Source organism: Tenrec ecaudatus, chromosome 4 (assembly GCF_050624435.1).
Source record: "Tenrec ecaudatus isolate mTenEca1 chromosome 4, mTenEca1.hap1, whole genome shotgun sequence".
Lineage (NCBI taxonomy): Eukaryota > Metazoa > Chordata > Mammalia > Afrosoricida > Tenrecidae > Tenrec > Tenrec ecaudatus.
Window position 1 is genome coordinate 67,003,954 of NC_134533.1, and position 23,337 is coordinate 67,027,290.

Here is a 23,337-nt window from a genome sequence, read left to right on the forward strand (position 1 = left end):
CAGGGGAGAGCGTGAACGCAGTCCCCCACTACCAACAACTATGCAGTTAAGTTTCCCACATTTGGGGAAATCACAGTGGTCAGCACATCCGGAGTGCAATGGGTGAGTCCCACCCTGGAAAACCACCTTCGTGATCATGGTATCTCCCCTGCCAGGTAAGTAGGCATATACCCTATTTTCATGTTTCCACCCAATCACTTGGTAGGAGTTACAAGGACTATGGCTAGAAACTTAATGGCATCCTGTAGAGGCTAAGGAAAATATCTTACTGAAAGAATTTGTCTCAGCTATCCACTAATGATAGAGACATATTTAAACATGTTTCTTAATAAACCTGTATATGAATAAGTATAAACTATAGAAACAATAGGTTATTTTTACTTGCTATTTATAATAATCATTTCTTTGTTTTCTTTCATTTTACACATCAGTCTAACAAGCACAATTATCTGTGTTAGTTTGGGTACTTTAGAGAAACAAATCCACAGAAACTCATGAATAAGAGAGAGTTTTATATAAAGATTGTGTGCAACAAGAAAACATCCCAACCCAGTGTTGCCCAAGCACACAAATCCATTATTAACCCATTACCCATATGTCCAACACCAATCCACAACATCCTCCTCCATCTCACAAAAATGATGCAGACTACAGCAGGAAAACTGAGTCAGTGAATGTGCAAGCATCTCAGGGCTGGCAGGGGTCTCCATACGGCTTTTCCAGCACCCAAGGCTGCATGGGGTAGACCCATGTGGCTTCTCCTCAGGGATTTCTTGCAGGAAGTGAGCCTTGCCAGCTAAATCAGGGAACTGGCTAAGACAGGTTCTCCCTGGTCTGACCATGAGAAAGCAAGAGACCCGAGAACCAGAAAGGTGAGGCTCACTGAGCCATTTATCCCTCTGCCTTTAAATTAACCCCACATGTGTTTAAAGGCCAGATTGGCACAATAAATTACCTCAATATCCTTGATCACTTTATTTCTCTGTTCTTTTATAATTTTCAACTATAAACTCAATGTGAACTTTGGAATAAACATTTCTTTATATTTCTACTTGTATACCTGTATTTTTCATTATAATTTGAATATAATAACCTATTGATTTTGTTCAGTATGTTTGTTTGTTTGCTTTATATCAGAAGGGATACAAATTAATGTCATCCAAGAAGCTCTGATCAAATAATGGGTTGTAAACTGAACTTATAACTATAAGTTCAACAATATTAAACCTCCAATACTGCAACAAAGACAGGAGGAGCCTTTCCACTGTGATAACGATTTACAGACTCAGAAACACACAGTGCGATTCTACTCTGTTCTGTAGAATTGCTGAGTCAGAATTGATGCGAATTATGTTTGGAGCTTTTCTTTCTTTGTTTTTTAATGAATCTGTTGTCTGTCTGCAAGCATTGTATTGACGAAACCCTTCATAACTAATTCCAAGCTGCATCTTCAGATTTACATAGTTTTCCTCCAAGCTCACCCATATAAACCATAATGCTGTCCCTTCATTTAACCAGAATCAAAAAAGTGATGACCATATGGAAAGGTATTGCTTCATTTTTTACTACATATATAATATATATATATATATATAAAATATATGTCATCAGACACTTCCATTGAATCTCAGAGAGTGATAAATTTTGTGTTTGAAAGGAGATGCTCTAACTCTTTAAAATGATTTCTTTAAATAATACCTGTGGTAGTTACCTAGTTTCATGTCAACTTGAAGATATATAAAAGTATGGGGGTGGAATTCAAGCTGTCAACCAGGTCACAGCCTGATGGTGCCTCCTTGTTGTATGGCCTTCTCATAAGGAGGGCCCTGGGAACCTTCCCCTTCTCTTGGCCTTCACCTTCCTGTAGATGAGCCACCCTGGGAGTACCCAGAGCCCTGGAGATGCATCCAACACTGTTGGATGCACATGACTTTGCATCCAACACTATTGGATACACATGACTTTGACATTCCTTCATTCTGCCTCATTGCTTGTAACTGCGTGAGTCTGAATAGGAACTTATGGACTATTACCAGACTTATGGGCTCGAGTTGGACTGGACCGGGATGTCTTCCTGATATATAAAGCTTCTTGATAGAAAGTTTTCTTACACATATATGAATGGCACTGGATTTGTTTCTCTAATCAACCCGGCCTAGCATAGTACCTGCAACTTTTTCAATCTTGTCCTCCATATAATATTTCCCATTTCTCTTCCTAAGACTATTACTTTTTAGAAGATTTCAAGTATTAATATTTCATGTATATGCTAACCAAATATTTGGTGGTCCAAGATCACCCAGGTGTGCATTGGAAGATAACTCTGGCGATTTACTCACCAAATTTCAGCCACTGAAACCCGTAGAAAGCACAGAACTGATGCTACAGATGGGTCAACATGAGTGGAAGTCCACTCAAGAGTAAATTTGTTTTGTGGGAGATTGGATTTTGGGTTTTGAATAATGTGAAGAGAATAAAACAAGTATCTAGATATCGAGCATCTGATTCTACTTGTTTATGGTATTTTATCAGTCTTGAGTAACAAGTTTTAATGTAAAATATATTGCAACAGGGGTAAAGACAGTTAGAAAAACTAAACAAAAATATCAAAACTTGCCGCACCATGAATATAACTAAATGTTCTCAAAAATTATAGCAACCAATTAAATTTTTTTAATAAAAGAAATATCTTGAAATTAGCCAAAGGCTTGCAAGGACCAGGAAGCATTTATTCAACAATAGCAGCAAAAAGTGAGTAAGAACTGGGGACTTTTAGACATTTAAATTTTTTTTATATTTTAATGTCCTACAATCTCATTTTAGAAAAATATGCAAAACAAAATTCCTGTTGTCTTTGAGTGGAATTTCTACTCATGGTGACATCATGTGCTGCATAGTAAAACTGTTTAGCAGAGTATTCTTGGCTATACAGTTTGTAAAACTGTTTGATTTTTTTAACCAGATTACTTCCATATTTAAAGAACTTTAATTTGGGTCAGTAAATGATCTACCTTTATATCAGTTTCTCCGTGGATAAAACTAGTTTGCATTTTTATTGTTAGATATAAATGTAAGACTACATGTACAATTATAAATTTAAATTACCTTGTCAAATTTTACATAAGGAAATTCTACTGATAAAGCTATAATATTCTCCTTACTTTCATTACATTTTAATTGAAAATATTTGGATTAATTGTACTGTTAGTCCATGTAGACTAGAGACATCTTATGTGTGTAAGAAAGAGTTTTATATACAAGAGTAATTGCATATTGAGAAAACATCCCAGCCCAGTCCAGAGCAAGTCCATAAATCTGATATTTTCCCATATTTCTGATACCAATCGATAAATTCCTCTTCAGACTCACAAAACACATGGAATAATACCAAATGCCTGAAGATCACAGTCCAGTGGGTGGAAAGTTTTGTGGATCCAGTGGCAGTAGAGGCATCTCCGTGCTGGCAGGGTCCTCTATATGGCTCCTTAAGCTCCAGGGGCTTGTCAGCAAGCATTTCTCACAAGTAGAGTGTGTGTGTGTGTGTGTGTGTGTCCCACCTCCAGCAAGTTATTTATCTCCTTAGTGCCTCCAAATGAGGTCATCAAGCTGTGACATGATCACAAGCCAAATCCACCCCTTCACTCTTAAGTCTCAAGTTGACAATAGATGATGTAGCTACCACATGTACATTCATATGCAGTTGTAAAGATTTGTAAAATGCAATATCATATGTTCTTTGTCCAGTTTCCCAATGATATTTCATTAAATATTGTATGTTATAAATGACAAAAGAAAATATAATAGCACAATCAGAATATTAGCATATTGTGTTAGTACAGGTCGATGAGTGAAACAAAGCCAGAGACACACATATAGGTATAAGAAAGAGCTTTATGTCAGAATCTGATACAGGAAGATCATAAGCAACATCTTGTGGATCCAATGGTGGAGGAAGCATGTCAGCATTGGCAAGGATCTGCACATGGCTCCTCCAGCACTCCAAGTGTGGCTCTTCAACAGGAAGGTGCAGCAGAGAGAGGGGCTCTCGAAGGTCTCATCGGGTCTCCTTATGGCTTATCAACAGGAGTATGAAGACAGAGAGAGAGGAAATTTCCAGAATCCTCATGAGAAGGCCACTCTCACAAGGAGCTATCATCAGGCTGTGACCTGATTGACAGGCTATACTCCACCTCTACATTTATTTATCAAGTTGACATGAAATTTTGTAACTATCAACATATATACACCCCATTTATCTTATTTATTGCTATCCAGTTCAGTTGCACTCACTTGTGTATATTTCTGAAAACTTATTTCCCTACATTTTTCATTTTCATTAATAAAAAAGAGGAATCCTGGTACTATTGTCAAATAAGCATTGTACTGCTAAGTGTAAGGTCAACTGTTTAAAATCACCAGGCACTATTTTGGAAAAAAAATGAGGCTATCAGCTCCAGTGAATATTTATAGTCTCTGAAACCTACATAGCATTGCTATGATTAGGAGTCAACCCGATGTCAGTGGGTTGTTTTCATTGGCAGTCATATGTCAAATAAGACGCCATGCCATATATTTATGTTGGTATAAGGAGAGTGGCTTATGAGGTAGGTGAAGATTAGGTCAGGCAAATATGATAGATATAGTCTATCATTTCCATAAACCTATATTATAATATTTAATGGTTCTAAAATATACTACATTTATAGAGTTTAATGAAAGTGATTTCTGCTTAAGTAAACTTTTGAGAATTCCAAAAGAACTACATTCCAAAAGAAGGATTATATCAAAATTAAGATAATTGATTTTTAATTATCTTAGGAAGCAATCATATTGATAATATTAACACTTACTGAGATCTACCATGTGAGACTCAAGCATTTGGTTAGATTTACAAACATACTTGATGAAAGGAAATTGGTAATTCATATAGCATTCCTTATAAATACAAACTGTTAACAATGATGTTTCAATTCAAAAAGAGAGGCATTCCCAAGAGGTTCTTATTCTTAGGGGAGAGTTGCAAGAATAATAAAATAGATCAACTCATGCCAGGGGCATTCTTGTCCGTGGATAGAAGCGAAAGCTACCACTGCCAGAATTTATCTACTACACTACCCTGAGGTGCCAAATGTGAGAGAAATCAAAGTTTACTTAAGAGTGTGAAAATAAAAGTGAGATTAAAAATACTCTGAATAAGTTAATACTTATGGAAACTCTAGTTTGTTGTGTGTTTTACATGGAATTCCAGAGATCAGGAAAATGTTTGCTACCTTACAATACATGCCTAGTTTTTGTTATTATTGTTGTTGCTGTTGTTTTTCCTCAAGAATCTTATATATTTGATTAATGATGTTGTGAGTAAGGAAATAAGACTATCTCTAAACAGAAAGGAAGTGACTTAGACTATGGCTAAACTAGATGAGTGGAGAACTGTCACTGCCAATAGTGACTGTATTAGGTTCAGTTTAATGCCTGAACACTGATATCTCTTCAGTACATAGATTCACAGAATAGCCAGAATACCTAAAAGAGAAAGAGCCTTAAGAACTCTAGCAGCAGACACCCGCTGGAACATTGGCCTAAGAGGAATGTACTTTTAACCAATGGAAACTAGGTATTTTAGATCCCCTTCCACATTCCCTAATGGATCAAATTTCATGGTTAAAATAAAAATGCTAGTACAGTTTTTGAAACTAGTCTCAAATTTCTTTTTGTTCACTATTATCTTTTTAAGAAAGTCTGTGGAATACTAGTCAGTCATCATGACATAAATAAATACTTTTCCATATTGGCCAAGAGTGAGATTTGCAAAGTTGGATAGCATTCAAATTAAAGCTGAGTTTAGTGGCCAGAATCTTTGTTTCTTTTCCTTTACACTATATAAAATAGGGTAAAACGTCAAGAAAGAGTTATTTATTTAATTTTATTTTTTTTCTAGGCCTCCTCCCTGACCAAGGATTAGAATCAAAGGACATATGAATTCAAGAAGTCGGGTAATACTTAAAACACACTACCATTGTGTCGACTGTGACTCACAGCTACCAGCTAGGACAGACCAGAACTGTCCCTCTGGGTTTTTGAGGCTGTAAATAGCTACAGGAGAAGAAAACAGAATCTTTCTTATCTGGAAAGGCTAGTGGTTTCAAACTGCTGACCATGCAGTTAGCAGCCAACAAGTAATCCATTATGCCACTAAAGAATATTCTGGATAATACTTAGCCACCATATTTAGGTTTTATATACTCCCATGAAGGAGCTGAAGATTTTGAAGTACTTATGATTGCAAAGGAAAATTATTAAAAACGATATTAATGAGTGAGTAGCAATAAGAAATTGACAACCATGGGTGATATAAGTATGTGTACGTTTTATTGTAGGAATACTTGTACATCGATGTGAAGTATATGTATATTATGTTGACTTAGGTTCACAAACACAGAATATGATCTTAGATGGGCTCATAAACATGTGTGCTGTGTAACTTGTGGGAAGTAGATGAAACCGTGTACACAGAATATTTAATCTGGGATAAATAAATTTTAGTAAATTAGATCATAAAATGACCTCATTGATAGCATATATACCATACAATTGAATATTTGGCAGATATAATTTAAAATAAAAAACTATTTGTGGCAGTTTTGATATTTGACATTGCAGAAAACTTATTTAACAGGAAATTATCTATGTTGAATAAACAATCACATCAATTAATTGAATAATGTTTCCATTAATTTACTAGAAATTAACTATACACCAATGCAATATATAGAGTTACTGGGAAAACAATTTTTATTTAATACTTTAAAAATGATAATGGTTGCCTTTATAAAATAAAACAAAGAAACAAAGCCTGCAACTATTTAAAGTATCTTCAATTAATCAGCAATCACTAGTTACTTTTGTATTTTTGAATTCTATAGAAATCTCATCTTTTTTATTTTCTTACATGTTTATATTCAAAACCACATATGATTACAATCAGCAGTGAGTTTTCACATAACACATTATTTTTTAAAATATTGATGGTCAAAGATTATAAGATAATGTTCCAATCCAAATAAAATCACAAGTTCTTAATTACTATAATAATTTGTCTTCATCAAATAAAAAAGGAATTTCACTGCAAAGTGACTCATATTAAATTATCTTAAAAACTATTATTATTCTAAACTAAAACAAATTTTTAAAAGATTATTTTCAAATTGTGGAATCAACTTTCTGCAGATAAAATTAACAAGAGAAAAATATCCTGTGAATCTTTCATCTATCATTTATCATTGCTGATCAAAACAGAAAAAAATCCTATAATAGTGTGCTAATATTACTGTGCACAAGATAGAAATCTGCATTATATCACTGAAGATTTCATAAAAACTATTTTGAATTTTATTCTTTAATATAGGTTTGATAATACTTAAAGATCAAGATTTTAAAATTTTAGATAATATACCTGAGGAATCTGATCAATAAATAAAGTATTATTTCTACTTAAAGAATTGACTTCTGTATTAGGAACATTTAAATTTATATTTAGAAATAAAGGCAGATCTATTTTAAGAAAAACAAATTTATAAAGCTAGTATCCATTAATTATAAGATCTATGCAACTCAGAGGATACAAAGACTGAAAAGTCAAATTTTAATCTTTGTTCCTGATACAGTGTTTTTCATTTTAGACAAGGCATGCAGGTCATATTTCCTGTCAATTGCACCAGTTCCATTTTCTCCACTTTTCTGGTAACAGGCATCCCTGGACTGGAGACTGTTCACATTTGGATCTCCATACCCTTCAGTGTCATGGCCTTCATTATTTTGGTAGGCAATGTAACCATAATGATGGTTATCTGGAGGGAGCAGACACTCCACGTGCCTATGTACCTCTTCCTGGCCATGCTGGCTGCCTCAGATCTAGGTCTGTCTATTTTCACTTTCCCAACAATGCTAAGGATCTTCTGGTTGAATGTTAGAGAGTTGACCTCCTCTGCTTGCTTTACTCAAATGTTTTTCATTCATACCTTCCAGGATTTTGAATCAGCTGTCATACTGGCAATGGCCTTTGACCGTTATGTGGCCATTTCTCGTCCATTGCACTATTCCTCCATCCTCACGAATACTGTAATTGCCAGGATAGGTTTGGCCATTTTTGTGCGAACCTTGACTGTGCAGTTGCCTCTTCCCATTCTCTTGAAGAGGCTGTGCTTCTGTCACTCCAATGTGCTTTCCCATTCCTATTGCCTACATCCTGACATTATAAAGCTCTCTTGTTCCAGCACTAGGATTAATAGCATTTTTGGATTGTTTGTGGTACTTTCCACTATGGGACTTGATTTTCTCCTTATTCTCCTTTCGTATGTCCTGATCCTGAAAACTGTACTAAGCATTACATCACATGGTGGTCGCCTTAAGGCCTTCAACACTTGCGTTTCCCACCTGTGTGCTGTGGTCCTTTTCTTTACCCCCATGATCTGTCTCTCTATGTTGCACCGTTTTGGTCCAAGGCTTCCTTCACACATCTATGTGCTTATAGCCAACATGCATTTCCTTGTTCCTCCTGTGATGAACCCCATTGTGTATGTGGTGAGAACAAAGCAGATACGTGATAAAATTCTCAAACTCTTCGTCAGGAAAGAACCTGGAGAGCCCCAAATAGCATTCATAGCATAAATATTATAAGTGGATATAGCATTCAGGGTCTCAAATAACATTCATAACATAGATATTATAAATGGATTTAACATTCAGTGTCTCAGATATTATTCTTTAATATGAAATTATTTTTATGCCTTTTCTTCAAAGACAGACATCTATGATTTACCAATTCATTTATAATTGTTGCTTAATTTTATCATGTAAACTTTCTTTTAAAATTCATTTTCAGCACAGACTTTCAAATAGTTTCAGAAAGCATGGTTTGTTTTATTTCCCCATTCTCCAAAATGAACCTCTTATTAAATGTTGTACCATTTTCTCATAATTTTAATTCAACAACTTTAGAGTACATTGGTATTTATATTGATTGTATATAGACAGGTTATATTGTCATGTCTTTTTACTGTCCTCCTAACTTAAAAAGTTTGAGATATTAAAATATATTGAATGATACATACAGATAAGAGATAAGGTCATGTGTAATCTGGTTGTGTGAAATAATTGTGAAATAGTTAATTTGGGTAGTGATATTTAACAAAAAAATATTTTAATAGCATGCTGGATTCTTTGACTGGCATTAAGAAAAAGATTATAGAAAAAAATTCCAAAAGTGCTAATAAAGCCAAGTATGTATTTTCCCGTCTGTGTATTCTATGCATAAATGAACATCAGATGGCATCTTTAGCCTACTCTTAGGGGGCTCTTTTAATTTTTGCAAATGTGGAAATAAAATTATATGACACTAATGTTTTGAATTTTTATGCTTCAACTGACTTCTTTTTTATTTAAGATAGTATTTCTGCTAAGGTTAATTCATCCTTTTTAAAACTACATGGCTTTAATGAAACACAAATGAGTTCAGGTAATCTTAATACAATGATATGTTTCTGGGTTAAATTTATGAAGTTATCTACCCATTTTATCAATTTATTTACAAACACATGCAGTTGGGTACCCAAAAAAAACCAGGAAAATGATTTCAAAGACATGTATTAAACTTTTTTAAAAAACCACAACATTATCACCTTCAAAGTACTCTCCATTACACTTAATACATGTGTCAAACCTGTGATTCCATTCTTGGAAACATATTTTGAATAAATCTATTTGGATGATTGACAGCACCTCCCTCATTTTTTTCTTCACTTCTACATTGTCAAATTGCTGTCCTTCCATGTCCCTCTTCAATCATGGAAGCAAAAAATAAGTTGGATGGAGTGAGGTAAGGTAAGTAAGGTGCATGGGGAAAGAGAGATATGCTGTTTTGGTTGTTGTTTTTTGGGTGGGTTTTTTGCACAAAACTGGAGCACTGAGATGGCTGCATGGGCAGGTGCATTGTCTTGGTGGAAAAACCAGTCCCCCAAGTGCCTCATTGTTACACTTATCATTTTTGTCACATACTGTTCCTCTATCTTTACAGAACCTCTTAATAGAAAGCTTGATTAAAAATCTGACCTGGTGGAATGAACTCCAAATGCACTATGAATAGACAGTTTTGTGCCTTCTAGAAGTTGACAGACATAAAAAAAAAGTTTGTCACAATTAATATTTCACATTTTTGAAATGAGGAAACCATTCATACATTTGAGTTTTTCCCATAGCACTGTCCTTATAAGCGGTGTTCAACATCACAACAGGTTCTGTGGCACTTTTCCCTGAGCAGGAAACAAAATTTCACAGCGGCACACTGCTCTCTTAAGTAGGCCATCACAGAAAACGTAGTTCAAGCAAAGCTGCTTTCACTAAAAAATTTACTGTGACCAGAGAGAACCTTCCCAAGTGATGCCACTGGCTGCACTAACTCAAAGCAAATTGGTAGATGCGTGCCTAGTGGGGAGGGAGAGGCATACAATGATAGCACCACTCTGCCCAGTACAATTCCTTTTTTGTTGTTTTCATTTTGGCGGGTACCCCTCACATATCGTCCGGGGATTCCATTTTTCTATGTGCCACAGTTGATATTGTCTTTATTTTCCCTTTTTGCTTATCATGGAATAGTTTAATTTTAGATGGATGTTGATTGACCCATCAGAATTATGATGTCACAGTTTTTATCTGGAACTGAGTCCATACCAATATTAGAATGCTCAGCCATTTAAAATCAAAGGGGAATATTTACCCAAGGGCAAAATTTAAAGCATTAGGAAAGGAGATGGAATGAGAACAGGGAAAACAGGGAGGAAATGCAAACTAATATACGTTGCCCGGATTGCAACGGCTGAGTAGTTTAATGTACAACTAATGGTATACTCAGTAAGCATTCACTCATTTCATAATAAAGAATGAAAAAAAGTGTGTGGGGGGTGGAGGTGTTTACAACCAAGAAAACAAGAAGATGGAAAACATATTATTGCTACTAACTGTATGCTAGTTATGATTATATTATTTATGTAATGCTTACTTTATCATTGTCTTTTGAGAAGCTGTAGGTACAGTCTGAATGGAAGAATGTTCTTTTTTTTCCCTCTTGTCTCCCAAATATAAAATCAGACACACATGTTTTTTTAAGTCTTATATTATTCTGGGAATTTCTGTAGCACTGGAATGGAACCCATCAGCAATAAATCTGATAACAGGTTATGAACAGAGCATAAGAATATTCTTCTTAAAGAGTTTTCTTCTCTTTCTTTCGTTCTTGATGTAGTTGTTCAAGCAGAGGGTATCAAGATGTAAACCAATGAATGTATTTTCTAGCTGATGTTGGAAAAGAACTAGAAAGTCATGCACTTGCAATGTTAACAATATGTATCTAAAATGAATCTAGCAACATATACATATATTACCAGAGACTAAAACAAGAATTATTCACAAACAGTACTATCTTCAAACCTAGTTTCTTAATCTTTAATATATTCTTATCATTCAAGTATGCCCACGGTTTGACTGTGCAGATTTTGAAATTTAAAATATCATACTCCCAAGTCCTTATATTTTTATAAATCTATACCAGCTTTCTTTAATTGTGTTTCATATTTTTCAGGTACATCATTCTGGTATTTTTTAGCCTTTAAAGTTTAAATTTCACCTTGAATTTATTTAAAGATATTTATATTTACTACTTTTACACTTATATTTTCAGGTTTAATAAACAAGAGAACTTGACTTTTCAAACTGAAATGAGTACTGATTGAGGACTACTTACTCATTGGTCTTTCCAAGTCAGGCATATTGATAAAATTATCAGTGGCTCATTCTGTAATTGAAAGGTGCACTGTCAAACTCTCAAAAATGTTTCTTAAACAATCTTTCTCTAAATCTAATTTTATTTTGAGATAATTGACATTTCACATATAGCTGTGTGAAATAATACAAAAAGATCCCGTGGACATTTTCCCACTTCCCCCTAATGATAACATCTTACTATGACTACAAAGTAAAATCACAACTATGATATTGCTATTGCTATAGTAAAACTCCAGAATAGTCTATCACCATAAGCGATATTACACCATTGTCAGTCAGTTTGTCATACTGTGGTGGCTTGGATGTTGCTATGAAGCTGGAAATTTTGTCAGAAGTATTCAAATGACACAGAGTCACCCAAGGTGAACAGGTTTCAGCAAAGCTTCCAGACTAAGAACAAACTGTAAAGAGAGAATTGGCTCCCCACTTCAGAGGAAGCCACCACTGAAAACCTTATGCATCATATGGACTCACTGTCAGATAGTGAATGCCTAATGAATGGTAGCAGAACATGGTCAGAGATAATGCCACAGGGTGGGCCTCTTCGGTCAGAAGGCACTCAACAGGTAGCTAAGGAGAAGCTGTTTTCTCAAATAAAATGGACCATGGTGTTGTGAATGGAGTAAAGGCTATGGAACAGGAACATTCAGCATATTTATGTACTTTTGAGAGGCAACTAAAGGCGAGAAGAAATTGATGCAAAAATCTACTAATAACTGGAATTTGAATATATGAAATATGAATCTAAGAAAGTTGCCAAAAATGAAAGGGAACACATAAAGATCGATATGCTCGACATTAGTGAGTTGAGGTAGGCTAGTGTTGGTCATTTTGAATCAGAAAATCTTGTCATTTACTATGTAAGGAATGACACAATCAAGAGGAACAGGGTTGTGTTTACTGTCGAAAAGGACATTTCAATATTTATCTTGAAGTACAATGCTGTCTAGGATAGGAATATTTCTATGAACATACAGGGAAATTCAATAAATCCACTTATTATTCAAATTTGTATACTAACCACTAAATTTAATGAGTGACAACTGAAGAATTTTACCAATGTCTTCAGTCTGAAATGGATCATACATGCAATCAAGCCAAGTCAATTATTAGTGGCATTTGGTATGCCAAAGTGGGGGAAAATGATGCAGGAAAAGTAGTTGGAAAATATGGGTGTGGTGATAGATATGAAGTTGGAAATCACAGGATAAAATTTTGTGGGACCAACAACTTGGTAATAACAAATATCATTTTCAACACCACAGCAACTTCCCCAGATGGAATATACAGAAATCAAATGTACTACATAAGGGGGAAGATACTATGGAGAAGCTCAGTTTCATTAGCTAAAACCAGACTGGGAATGACTGTGGAGCAGACCATGAACTGCTCATATGTAAGTTCAGATTGAAGCTGAAGAAAATTCTAACCAATCCACCAGAGCCAAAGTTCAACCTTTAGTTTATCCCATGGAATTCCAAGAACATCTCAAGAATTGATGTGAAGGTTGGAATGCTAACGACTTAAAACCTAATGAGCTGTGGGAGACATCATTCATGAAGAAAGCAAATGATCATTAAAAGACAGGAAAGAAAGAAAATATCAAAATATATGTGAGACTAGATGCTGAAATTGCTTTTAATCATAGAGTAGCTAAAGCAAGAGGAAGAAATTATGAAGTTCAACATCTGAGTACAAAATTTCAAAGGCAGCTGGATAAGACAGACAAAATATTATGCTAAAATGGGAAAAGACCATGAGTTAGAAGACAAAAAGAGAAGAACACATTCAGCCTGTACTAAACTAACTCAAGGAAAATTGCAAGCTTTGAGTTGTAATATTCAATGATTTGATGTGAAGAATATTGATTAAAAAGGAAACATCAAAATAAGTTGATAATACACCGAGCCACCGTACCAAAAAGAACTAATCAATATTGTACCATTTCAGGAGGTAGCCTATGAGAAAGGAACCAATGGTGTTGAAGGAAGAAGTTCAAGCTGTCCTGAGAGCATTGGCCAAAAACAAGCCTCCAAGAATTAATGGAACATCAATTGAAGTATTTTAACAAGCTGATGAGCACTGGAAGCACTTGCTCATTTATGCTAGGAAATTTGGAAGGTAATTAACTGATGAACTGTTCGGAAGAGAAACACATTGTACACGTAGCAAAGATAGCAGACCCAACGGATTGCTCAAAGTAGAGAACAGGATCATTGGTATCATCTGCAAGTAAAATTTTGCTGAAGGTCATCAAAAAATGGTTGCAGCAGTACATAAATTGGGAGATGCCAGAGGTTCAAGTCTGATTCAGAAGAGGACATGAAGCAAGGCATATTATTGCTTATGTCAGGTGGGTCTTGGCTCAAATCAGAGAATACCAGAGAGATTTTTACTCGTCTTTTATTGACCATGCTAATGCATTCAACTATGTAGATCATGGATAGCCTTGAGAACAATGGGAATTTCAAAACACTTCATGGTGTTCAAGGTGAATTTCACATGATTCAAAAAGCAGTTGTGCAATCAGAGTGATGTAATACTGCATGTTTTAAATTTGGGAAACTGTGCATGTAGGTTGTATCATCTCACAATATTTATTCAATCTGTATGCTGAGCAAGTAATCAAAGAAGTGGGCTTATATGAAGAAGAATATGGCACCAGGATTGGAGGGAGGCTTATCACCAACTTTCAATATGCAGATGTCACAGCCTTGCTTGCTAAATTTGAGGAAAATTTGAACAACTTGCTTATGAAGTTCCAGGATTTCGCCTTTCCGAATGAATTACAATTCTAAAAAGGACCAAATCCTCCTTGCTGGAGCAATTGGTAGCATCAAGACAAGTGGAACAAAATTTGAGTTGTCCAGGTTTTCATCTCACTTCAATCTCCAATCAGTGCTCATAGAAATGGAAATCAAGAGAGCAGAGGTGGTGCCTTGAGTAAATGTGCTGCACAAGAATTCTTTAGAGTATTGAGAAGCAGGGATGTTAGTTAGGGGCCCAAGATACACCTGACTCAAGCCATGCCATTGTCACTTGCCTCATGTGAGACATATGAAAACTGGATATTGAGTAAGAAAGACCACAGAAGAGTCAATGCATTTGAATTGTGGTGCTCGCAAAGAATAAGGAAATACCACCACCTGTCAAAACCACAAACTGACCTGTTTTGGAAGAAGTATAGTAATAATGGTGACACTTCAACTTCCATACTTTGAGCATGTTATCAGGATAGGTGGCACCATGCAGAAGGACATCATGCTTGGTAAAATAGTGAGGCAGAGAAAAAGTTGTGTTAGACAAGATTCTCTAGAGAAACAAGACCAGGACACTTATGATTTTATATAAAGATAGATATATACAACATAAGAAATAAACAGATGATTAGTCTATAGAGCATTACAAATGGCTCAGTGCAACTCACTTCTATAAGACAGTTAATATACTGGCAGTCCTTCAACTCACGAGTGATGCTGGGTAAAGTCAAGGAAGCAGACAGCTGAGTCTTCTGTAAAGCAACTCAGGTAATCCAACCACAGGCAGCAAACAACAGAGCAGGTCACCAACATGTAGCAAGATGAGAGGGTCTGACAATTCCAAGCTCAAGTGATGTATATGCCAGCAGTGTGGCGAAGCAGGTCTTGAAGGAATCTCAAACTATAGCACAGTCTATGGGTTGGGTGTCCCACAGGTAGAGTAGCTAGCAAGTTGAGGTATATGACCAGCTAAGGCAACTGAACACTGATTTGATCATCGAAGAGCAAGAGACAAGAAAGATGACACATTTTTTTCTCCACCCTTAAATTTAACTGTCCTTCAATTAATCCCACATGTGTTCATTGGTCAGGTTGGCACAATAAACCTACCTGTCACAAGAGCAATCTCCTCAATGAGGTAGATTGATACAGTGGCTTTAATGATGGCTTGAGCATAGGGATCATTGTGAGAATGACACTGGACTTGGCAGTGTTTCATTCTACTGCACATAGTCACTATAAGATGGAACAGAGTTGATGACACCTAAAAAAACCAACATAAGCATCTTTATGTTGGCCTTTCATATCCTCACTCACTTTTTTCACTCACTACCCATTTCATAACCCTTGTCAACCACTAATTCATCCTTTACTTTTATAATTTTGTCATTTCAAGAATAAAATTCTGCCTTTTATTAAGTTCAAAGGACTAAAAAAGAATAATATGAGAGGCATGCCTTCACTTTCTTTCTCACATATATGAAATTATTTTAATCTCACTGAGCGATGGTAAAACTGTTTATTCCAAGAAGAACAATTCATCTTCACATTACCTTGATTTCTTTCAATCCTATTCTCCAGCCCATTCTTTCTTTCTATTTTGCTTCTATATTCTTTTTGCTTTAAGTAGAAACATTTCTATCACTCAAAAAATGAAAAAATAAGCATTCATTTATTTTTCTTGTCTTATTAGTTATAGAATTCTGCCACATTTGAGTTATAATATTTAAAGTAAAATCAATTCCAATGAGACCAAGATTTTATTCATATATTAATGAATCATATATCTCAGTAACATCCAATGTTTCCACTCTAAGATAACTGATAAATTTGGTGAGGCAGGCTTTGTTTGGAAGAGATAAACATTATCCACTTGAAGATCTAAAAGTTGTACAAGCTGTTTCTTAGAACAGGATTCACAGATCTTTGGGGTGATTTAGAAATCTAAAGAATTAAGAGAATAGAAAGGTCAGGAGAAATGATTCTGTGACCTAAGGTCTATAACATTTTGATCTTTGGGAGTGCAGGCAAAGACCAGCCACAATTAACATTAGCTAGTTCTTTTCGGCATATGCACATTGAATGCTTCTTTGAGGGCCTATACCACAGGGACTTGGTGCAGCCTCTCTGGACTTCCAGAACCAAGGCTTTATAAACCTATTCACTTGGCCTTGTTTTCAAGGCTGGGAGCCACACAAGGCCCCAGCTGAACGACTGTTTACAGAGCGTGTGATCTTGCTCCAGGTCCTGGTGAGTGAATAAAGTACTCACTCTAGGCTGTATCAGATCAGGGAGCATTTTTCATGATCTTTGTGGGATGAGGACCTAGCCTGAAGGGTAAGAAAAACCATTAGCTATTTAAATAGGTTTCAAACTCCATGTGAAACACTCTAGAGTAAGCAAGACATTTGATGCAGGTATAAAAACATCTCTACTTTTTAGAAAAAAGGAGCTTTTTGGCACAGTTGTTAAGTGTTGCATTGCTAATTAAAAAGTCATGAGATTGAACCCATCACCCACATCCTGGGAGAAAGATGTGTCAGACTGCTTAAATAAATAGTACAGCCTTATTAGCAGTACAAGGGAGGCTTATTCTGTCCTACAAACCACTCTGAATCGATTTGACTTATTGGAAAAGGGTGTTTTTGTTTGATCCTCACAGAGTAAAACTTATGAAAGATATAAGCTATGAAAACCTGAAAACAAAAAAAGGTTGGATTCTTAATAATGCTAATAAACACCTGATCAAAGGGCAAACAAGTTAGACTCAGTAAAAGAAGGTAGTTTGGGTTCTCAGAGTTTTACTGTATATTATATATACATTCCCTAATTTTGAAAAACAAAATCCTTTCCTTATCCAACAATTACTTAATTGATTTTACAAAAGATTAAGATCAGCTGCAAGTCAAGCTACATACACACATACAGCATATATTAGATAATTGATAACTAATCAGTGTACTACAGAAAAAGAAAGCAGGGTGAAAAGATGCAAAAGAGGGGAGAAATTAGAAAGAACAGAGGGTAGAAGAAACAAAGAAATAAGAGCATGAAGAAACGAGATGAAAGGGAGAATACAGGAAGGAAGAAATGAAGAGTATCGAAGAGATAAAAGAGAGAGTATGAAAATTTAATAATAATAATATTTATACTTCTCAAATTACATTGTGATAGAAGCAACACCAAATTGGCAAATGAAGTTCCAGGATGAATGTCTAGAAACTCATATATATATACCATAAATTAAGTAATTAATTTTGAAAAGCACTTTATTTCTATATTTGGTTTCTAAATAATTTATATGTCTTATGTAGTGCGATGCTTTTGAGGATGGTAGGAGACTTAGATTCTGTGTTTGTAGCTTTTGTATTTTGTAAATTTAAATATCTGTGTTTCCAAAGAACCATCAAAGAGATGAGTAAAATAGCAAATTCTGTATAAAAACATACATTGTTCTAAAAAGAGAACTCAGAATCAATAAGTGTTATACAATATACAAATGTCAAGCATTGATGTTTACTACACCAACAGAGTTTACGCGGATGAAGAGTCAGAGAGAAGATGAGTGAAGGTGAAGAATGAATCAATTACAGGCTATGCTGGCCTTTGTCCAACAGGCTCGTCTCTTTCGTTACGGATCCTCAGTTACTCTAGTTTTATAGTTTTTATGTAGTTATGCGCACACATTTTACATTGTGTGTCTCTCTTTATTGTGAAGATGCATTCCAAAATGGTATAGCTGTACATAACCACGCATTTTTTTTTGCTGTCATTAAGTGACTCTCTGAATCACTGTGACCCTAAATTATATCCTGTCCTGTGATTTTTATTCACAGGTAGGATTCTTTTGATCCATTGGCTAATTTTTTAAGTTAGATCAACAGGGCTTTCTTCCCATTCCATCTTAGACCAGAAGTTTCACTGAAATCTGATCAGCATCATTGCAATGGACACGATTTCCATTATAGATAGGTGGCAGCTATGCAGGAAATGCATTGACTGAAAAATCAAACTAATGTTTTCCACATTATTGTTAAGTGCCATCAAGTCAACTATAAACCATATTAAGCCTATGTATAATAGACAGTCATTTTTGCTGCTGCTGTGTCAATTTATTTCATTGGAAGACTTCCTCTTTTTCTATTTTACCAACTATGATGTCCTTTTCCAATGTTTGCTTTCTCCTGATATCATGTTCAAAGTACACAAAAACTCTATCATTGAATCATGTTCTCTTTAAAGATACACTGTGCAAAAATACATTTAAGACCATAAGAAGTGAGAAAATCTGCAATGGCATTTTTTTCAAACAAGAATATAGGCTAGAATGTCTTGACATTGCTGAATTTTTTCACACTAAATTCTTAATTATTGCCCAAGAGGTACCGAAAAAAGGTAAAATTCCTTCATTCATTACTCAGACATCACAAGACAATGAGATGCTTTTTGAGACATGGAATTCTGCATTCATTTCGGGAATGAGTTGCGAAAGACAGCCTTGAAAATTATCAGAAATCTTCCTCTGTGAATTTTATATGAGAAAACTCAGAAAGGGTAGGTAGTTGTCCTGTCACCACTCAGCTCACTTTGTGACAAAAAAAAAACAACAAACAAACACCTTGACTCAAGTCCATGTATGAGAAATATTTAACCCGCTTAGTTTTGATGTTGTGAAACATCAGTAGAAATTCCTTCAGAATTCATTGCAGAGATGGCAATAGACGATCAAAGGGATAGACCTGACTTGAACGGTTAAAACCTCGTCAGCTGATCCTCCCTCTGATGCAGGGTGGACCTGATTTGATTTTCAAACTGTTCTGTATTGCTGCTTGTTAGTTCATATTAGGGTTTATCTCAGATGTGTTATGTCATTGGGATTACCTCTAAATTTGTATTATATGTTTTTCTGCATTTTGGTATATGACACCTACAGTTAATGAACCTATAGGGACAGCAAGTAGAATAAGGGTTTCCAGGCGGCAGAGGTACAGCGGTGGGGGTGGGTGGTATAAATTAGACCAAGTTAAGGAGTCCAGGAAGGAAAAATAATGTTTGGAAACTGACTGCTGTAGCAATTGTACAAGACAGCTAGATTTGATTGAACTATGTAATGATATGATATCTGTACCAACTCCCAATTAAAAAGAAAAGAAAATGTTCCCAACGTTGCTTGATTCTGTTATTTCCTTAAACAATTTGCACCATGACTTGGCACCAGTTTGGTACCACTTTTCCCCATCAAAAATACCTAGAGCTAACACTGGTTAAACTCTCTATTTTTGACCCCTGTGCCTATCATAATTTTATTTTATATGCATCATTACCTTTTTCCTAGATATCAGCAGCATCCCTGACATTTTCTAAACACTGAATTGTTTTGAAGTAATAATAAGTCACACCATTCATAGAAAGTAGTGGCCATTGCTCTTGTTATTTGCCTGTGTTACTGATTCAGGTATTGCCCTATGCCCCTAGTATACCTGCTTCTGTTCAATTTGTCTATAATTTTGTGAATATCTTTCTCTTGGGCAGACTGATTTTTGCATGTCTGATATGACTAGAGTCTAATAAAAGACATAGACCTATCCCTGGGCAACTTCAGATGTATGAGGGGAACCTATATTCTGTAGATAAACTAAATAGTCTGAGAAGACAAAGTTATCATTGGAGGTCCTGAAAAGCACAATAAAAATAATTAGAAATAATGATAATTGTTCTACTGGTCATAGCTAGCATATAATGGACTTCTCAAGAAGATATTGAACTTTCCCCTATTAATAGAATTTTCTTAAAATATTGAGATGAGACTTCAACCATATAATGTCTACTTTAGATATATGATGAATGGTTTCTGGTAACACACCAGTATAATTCCATGAACTCAAATTTTATGTTATCCCCTTCTCTATTAAGTTATTTGATGATACCTAAGACCAAGCTTAGATAAAGCAAAAAAAAAAACTAGTTGTGGAGAGTAGGTTGTAAATTTATAGATGGGAAATTTTAGCTGTCCCAGTGTAATGTTCTCCTAAAATAACTTCTGCATTTTTCTATTTTAACCAGTAAGTTTGACCAGACTAGTCCAAAGCAAAAGCTAAATAATGCCTATCACCGTATTCCTAACATTTAGTTCAGAGTGGAAGCTCAGGAAATTGTGACCCCATGAAGAATATAAATTAGCATTTCAAACTGCAAAAATTGTCTGGATTTCATCTTTTGTCTCTCACATATCTGACCTAGAAATCTCAAAACTTTGTAGATAGCTTCTTGTAAAAAAGATAGATTGGGGATTTAAATAACAAATTTACACATGTGTCCAAACTATTCATTTCATAATTTTCACTCCTAGACACCTCTCTAAAAAAGATAAGTGTGATAATATCAGAAATCCATATCAGCCTTGCATCATGATACTTACATTAGAATTCATCATTAATTGAATCCAATTTCTCTTCTTCAAAATATTTAGAACCCCACATGGTGGTGTGAGTATGACCTAGTTTATACACACAGTCCCTAGGCTCTCCAGTTCTCCTTTCTGTTTTTAAAATGCCACGTTATTTTAGGATAATGAACAATTTTTCTCTAATCTAGATGGTCCAGATCTGCAGTTGAAAACTAAGCAAAACATTCAAAAAGGAAATATGCATCATTCTCCAGTCTAGTGCAATGTTTTAAAGCAATGCTATTTAGTACTGAGCCTGGAGTTGAAAAAGGAAACACACAATTACGCTGGTGGTAAGGGTCACGGATGAATGGTAGGGTGAGGTGATGAGGATAATTTTGAAAGAATAATTCTTTGCTTTCTTTACAATCATCCAGGACAAGCTTTACCAGGAGTGCCATGGAAATTCCTAACCACAGTAATGTCAGCAGGTTTTTCTTCATTCTGATGGATCTCCCAGGACTAGAGAATGCTCATTGCTGGACAGCTATTCCTATCTGTTCCATCTATGTTCTCTCTGTGCTTGGCAATGTCACCATCATGTACATTGTCAAATCTGCACCCAGTCTCCACACACCCATGTACCTCTTCCTCTCGATGCTCTCCATGGCTGACTTAGGTCTCTCGGCTTCCACGCTGCCTTCTATGGCAGCTGTCTTCGTCCTGGGCCAGAGGAAGGTGGCAGCTGCAACTTGCTTTGCACAACTCTTCTTCATTCACACATTCTCAGTCATTGAGTCAGCTGTGCTGTTGGCTATGGCTTTTGACCGCTGCGTGGCTATCCGCGAGCCTTTGCGCTATGCCACTATGCTCACAACCAAGCGTATTGGGGTCATTGGGTTGGCCATCGTATCTCGTAGTGCTGCCCTCCATTTGCCCCTGCCCGTGCTCCTTGGACGACTGCAATTCCATCCTGTGAGTGTTCTGGCTCATTCCTACTGTGTTCATCCTGATGTTCTCAGGCTGGCCAGGTCCAGCACTCGTGTGAACAGTGGCTTTGGACTCTTTGTAATGCTCTCCACTCTGGGACTAGATGCTTTGCTCATTCTCCTGTCTTACGCACTGATCTTGAAGACAGTTCTGAGCATTGCTTCCAATGCTGAGCGACATAAGGCCTTCAACACCTGCATTTCCCACGTCTGTGCTGTACTACTATTTTATACCCCATTAGTCAGCCTGTCCATGATTCATCGTTTTGGGAAGAAGAAGCTACCGGCACAGGCATATATGCTTCTCTCCTATCTGCACTTTCTTGTGCCTCCAATGCTCAACCCAATTGTCTACAGTGTCAAAACCAAAGAGATTCGAGTACGCATTCTGAAGATGTTCCAGCACAAAACATTCTAAGTCACTGGGTAAAATAGCGATGATGATATTTTTTCAATCCCATCAAAAGACTGCTGTTGAAAACATCCCAGAAGAGAGTTAGAAACTAACTTCCATTTGACTTATCAGTTATTTAGCTATTCAAAATCACCAACTAGAGTTTATTGTGGTGTTTTCTCTGTCACCAGAGTAATATCTATTCAATGGGGGAAAATGGTCCTCATTCTGCAAGATTTTCACAACAAACATATGAATGTATGAGCCACATAAAAACTACTTCAAATAGTTTAAATATAGTAAAAGAAACAAAGGTCTTATCAAGCACAGTAGAAAGTCTTATAATATTATGAAGTACAGTTTTTGAAAATATATTTCAAGACATGTCAAGCCTCCAATAATTTCTTGGTGTCTGCATAAAAAATGAAATCCAAATCTTCTATTAGGTGGGAAATTCTATTTCCTTCTAAACCATCATGAGTTCCTATATTTTTATATTTAAAGAATTCAAGTCTAACTCAATTTTCCTTCAATCCTTTTTAGAAGGTTAAAATATAAATAAACAAAGTATACATCTGAGTGACTATGTTTTGTGAGAAATGGCTTGAGTTGCGTAAAATATGTCAGAGCTAGAGCACTTGATTTTAACACAGTGTCATGGCCACTTTCATTCTGGATTGAGTACATTTTGCTTAAATATTCTTAGTTAACATGACTCATAAAAATCTGCAATTTCTGGTATCTACGCAAAATGCCCAATGGCCTTCTTCCTTTGACACCCTCCCTGATCTTGCTCCCATATATGTATGTGTGTAACATCACTACATTAACATAGTTTTTGTTACCCTCCTATCACACTTTCTCTTGGGATAGGCAACATTCCTTCAGGCTTTCATATTATTTCATTGCTAACATCTTATATAAATTTTAACAGCTTTATTTAGATTTAATTAGCATTAAGAAATTGCACATATC

General features: G+C 35.6%; 1 protein-coding gene, 2 non-coding genes and 1 pseudogene across 3 annotated transcripts; 2 read left to right on the forward strand and 2 right to left on the reverse strand.

Annotated features, from left to right (window-relative positions):
* LOC142447320 (U1 spliceosomal RNA) lies at nt 1-163 on the reverse strand. The gene has a single exon (XR_012784062.1). It is a non-coding gene; the product is annotated as a U1 spliceosomal RNA (small nuclear RNA).
* A 6,179-nt stretch (nt 164-6,342) lies between these two features.
* LOC142445886 (olfactory receptor 51G2-like) lies at nt 6,343-8,667 on the forward strand (annotated as a pseudogene).
* A 2,450-nt stretch (nt 8,668-11,117) lies between these two features.
* LOC142447727 (small nucleolar RNA SNORA54) lies at nt 11,118-11,244 on the reverse strand. The gene has a single exon (XR_012784385.1). It is a non-coding gene; the product is annotated as a small nucleolar RNA SNORA54 (small nucleolar RNA).
* A 10,194-nt stretch (nt 11,245-21,438) lies between these two features.
* On the forward strand, nt 21,439-22,386 carry LOC142445887 (olfactory receptor 51G2-like). Its single transcript, XM_075547758.1, has one exon. It carries the CDS (start codon nt 21,439-21,441, stop codon nt 22,384-22,386), a length of 948 nt encoding a protein of 315 aa, XP_075403873.1.
* Nucleotides 22,387-23,337: the final 951 nt, after the last annotated feature.

Coding starts and splice junctions, on each gene's coding strand:
- LOC142445887 (XM_075547758.1), top strand. CDS start 21,439: ATGGAAATTCCTAACCACAGTAATGTCAGCAGGTTTTTCTTCATTCTG.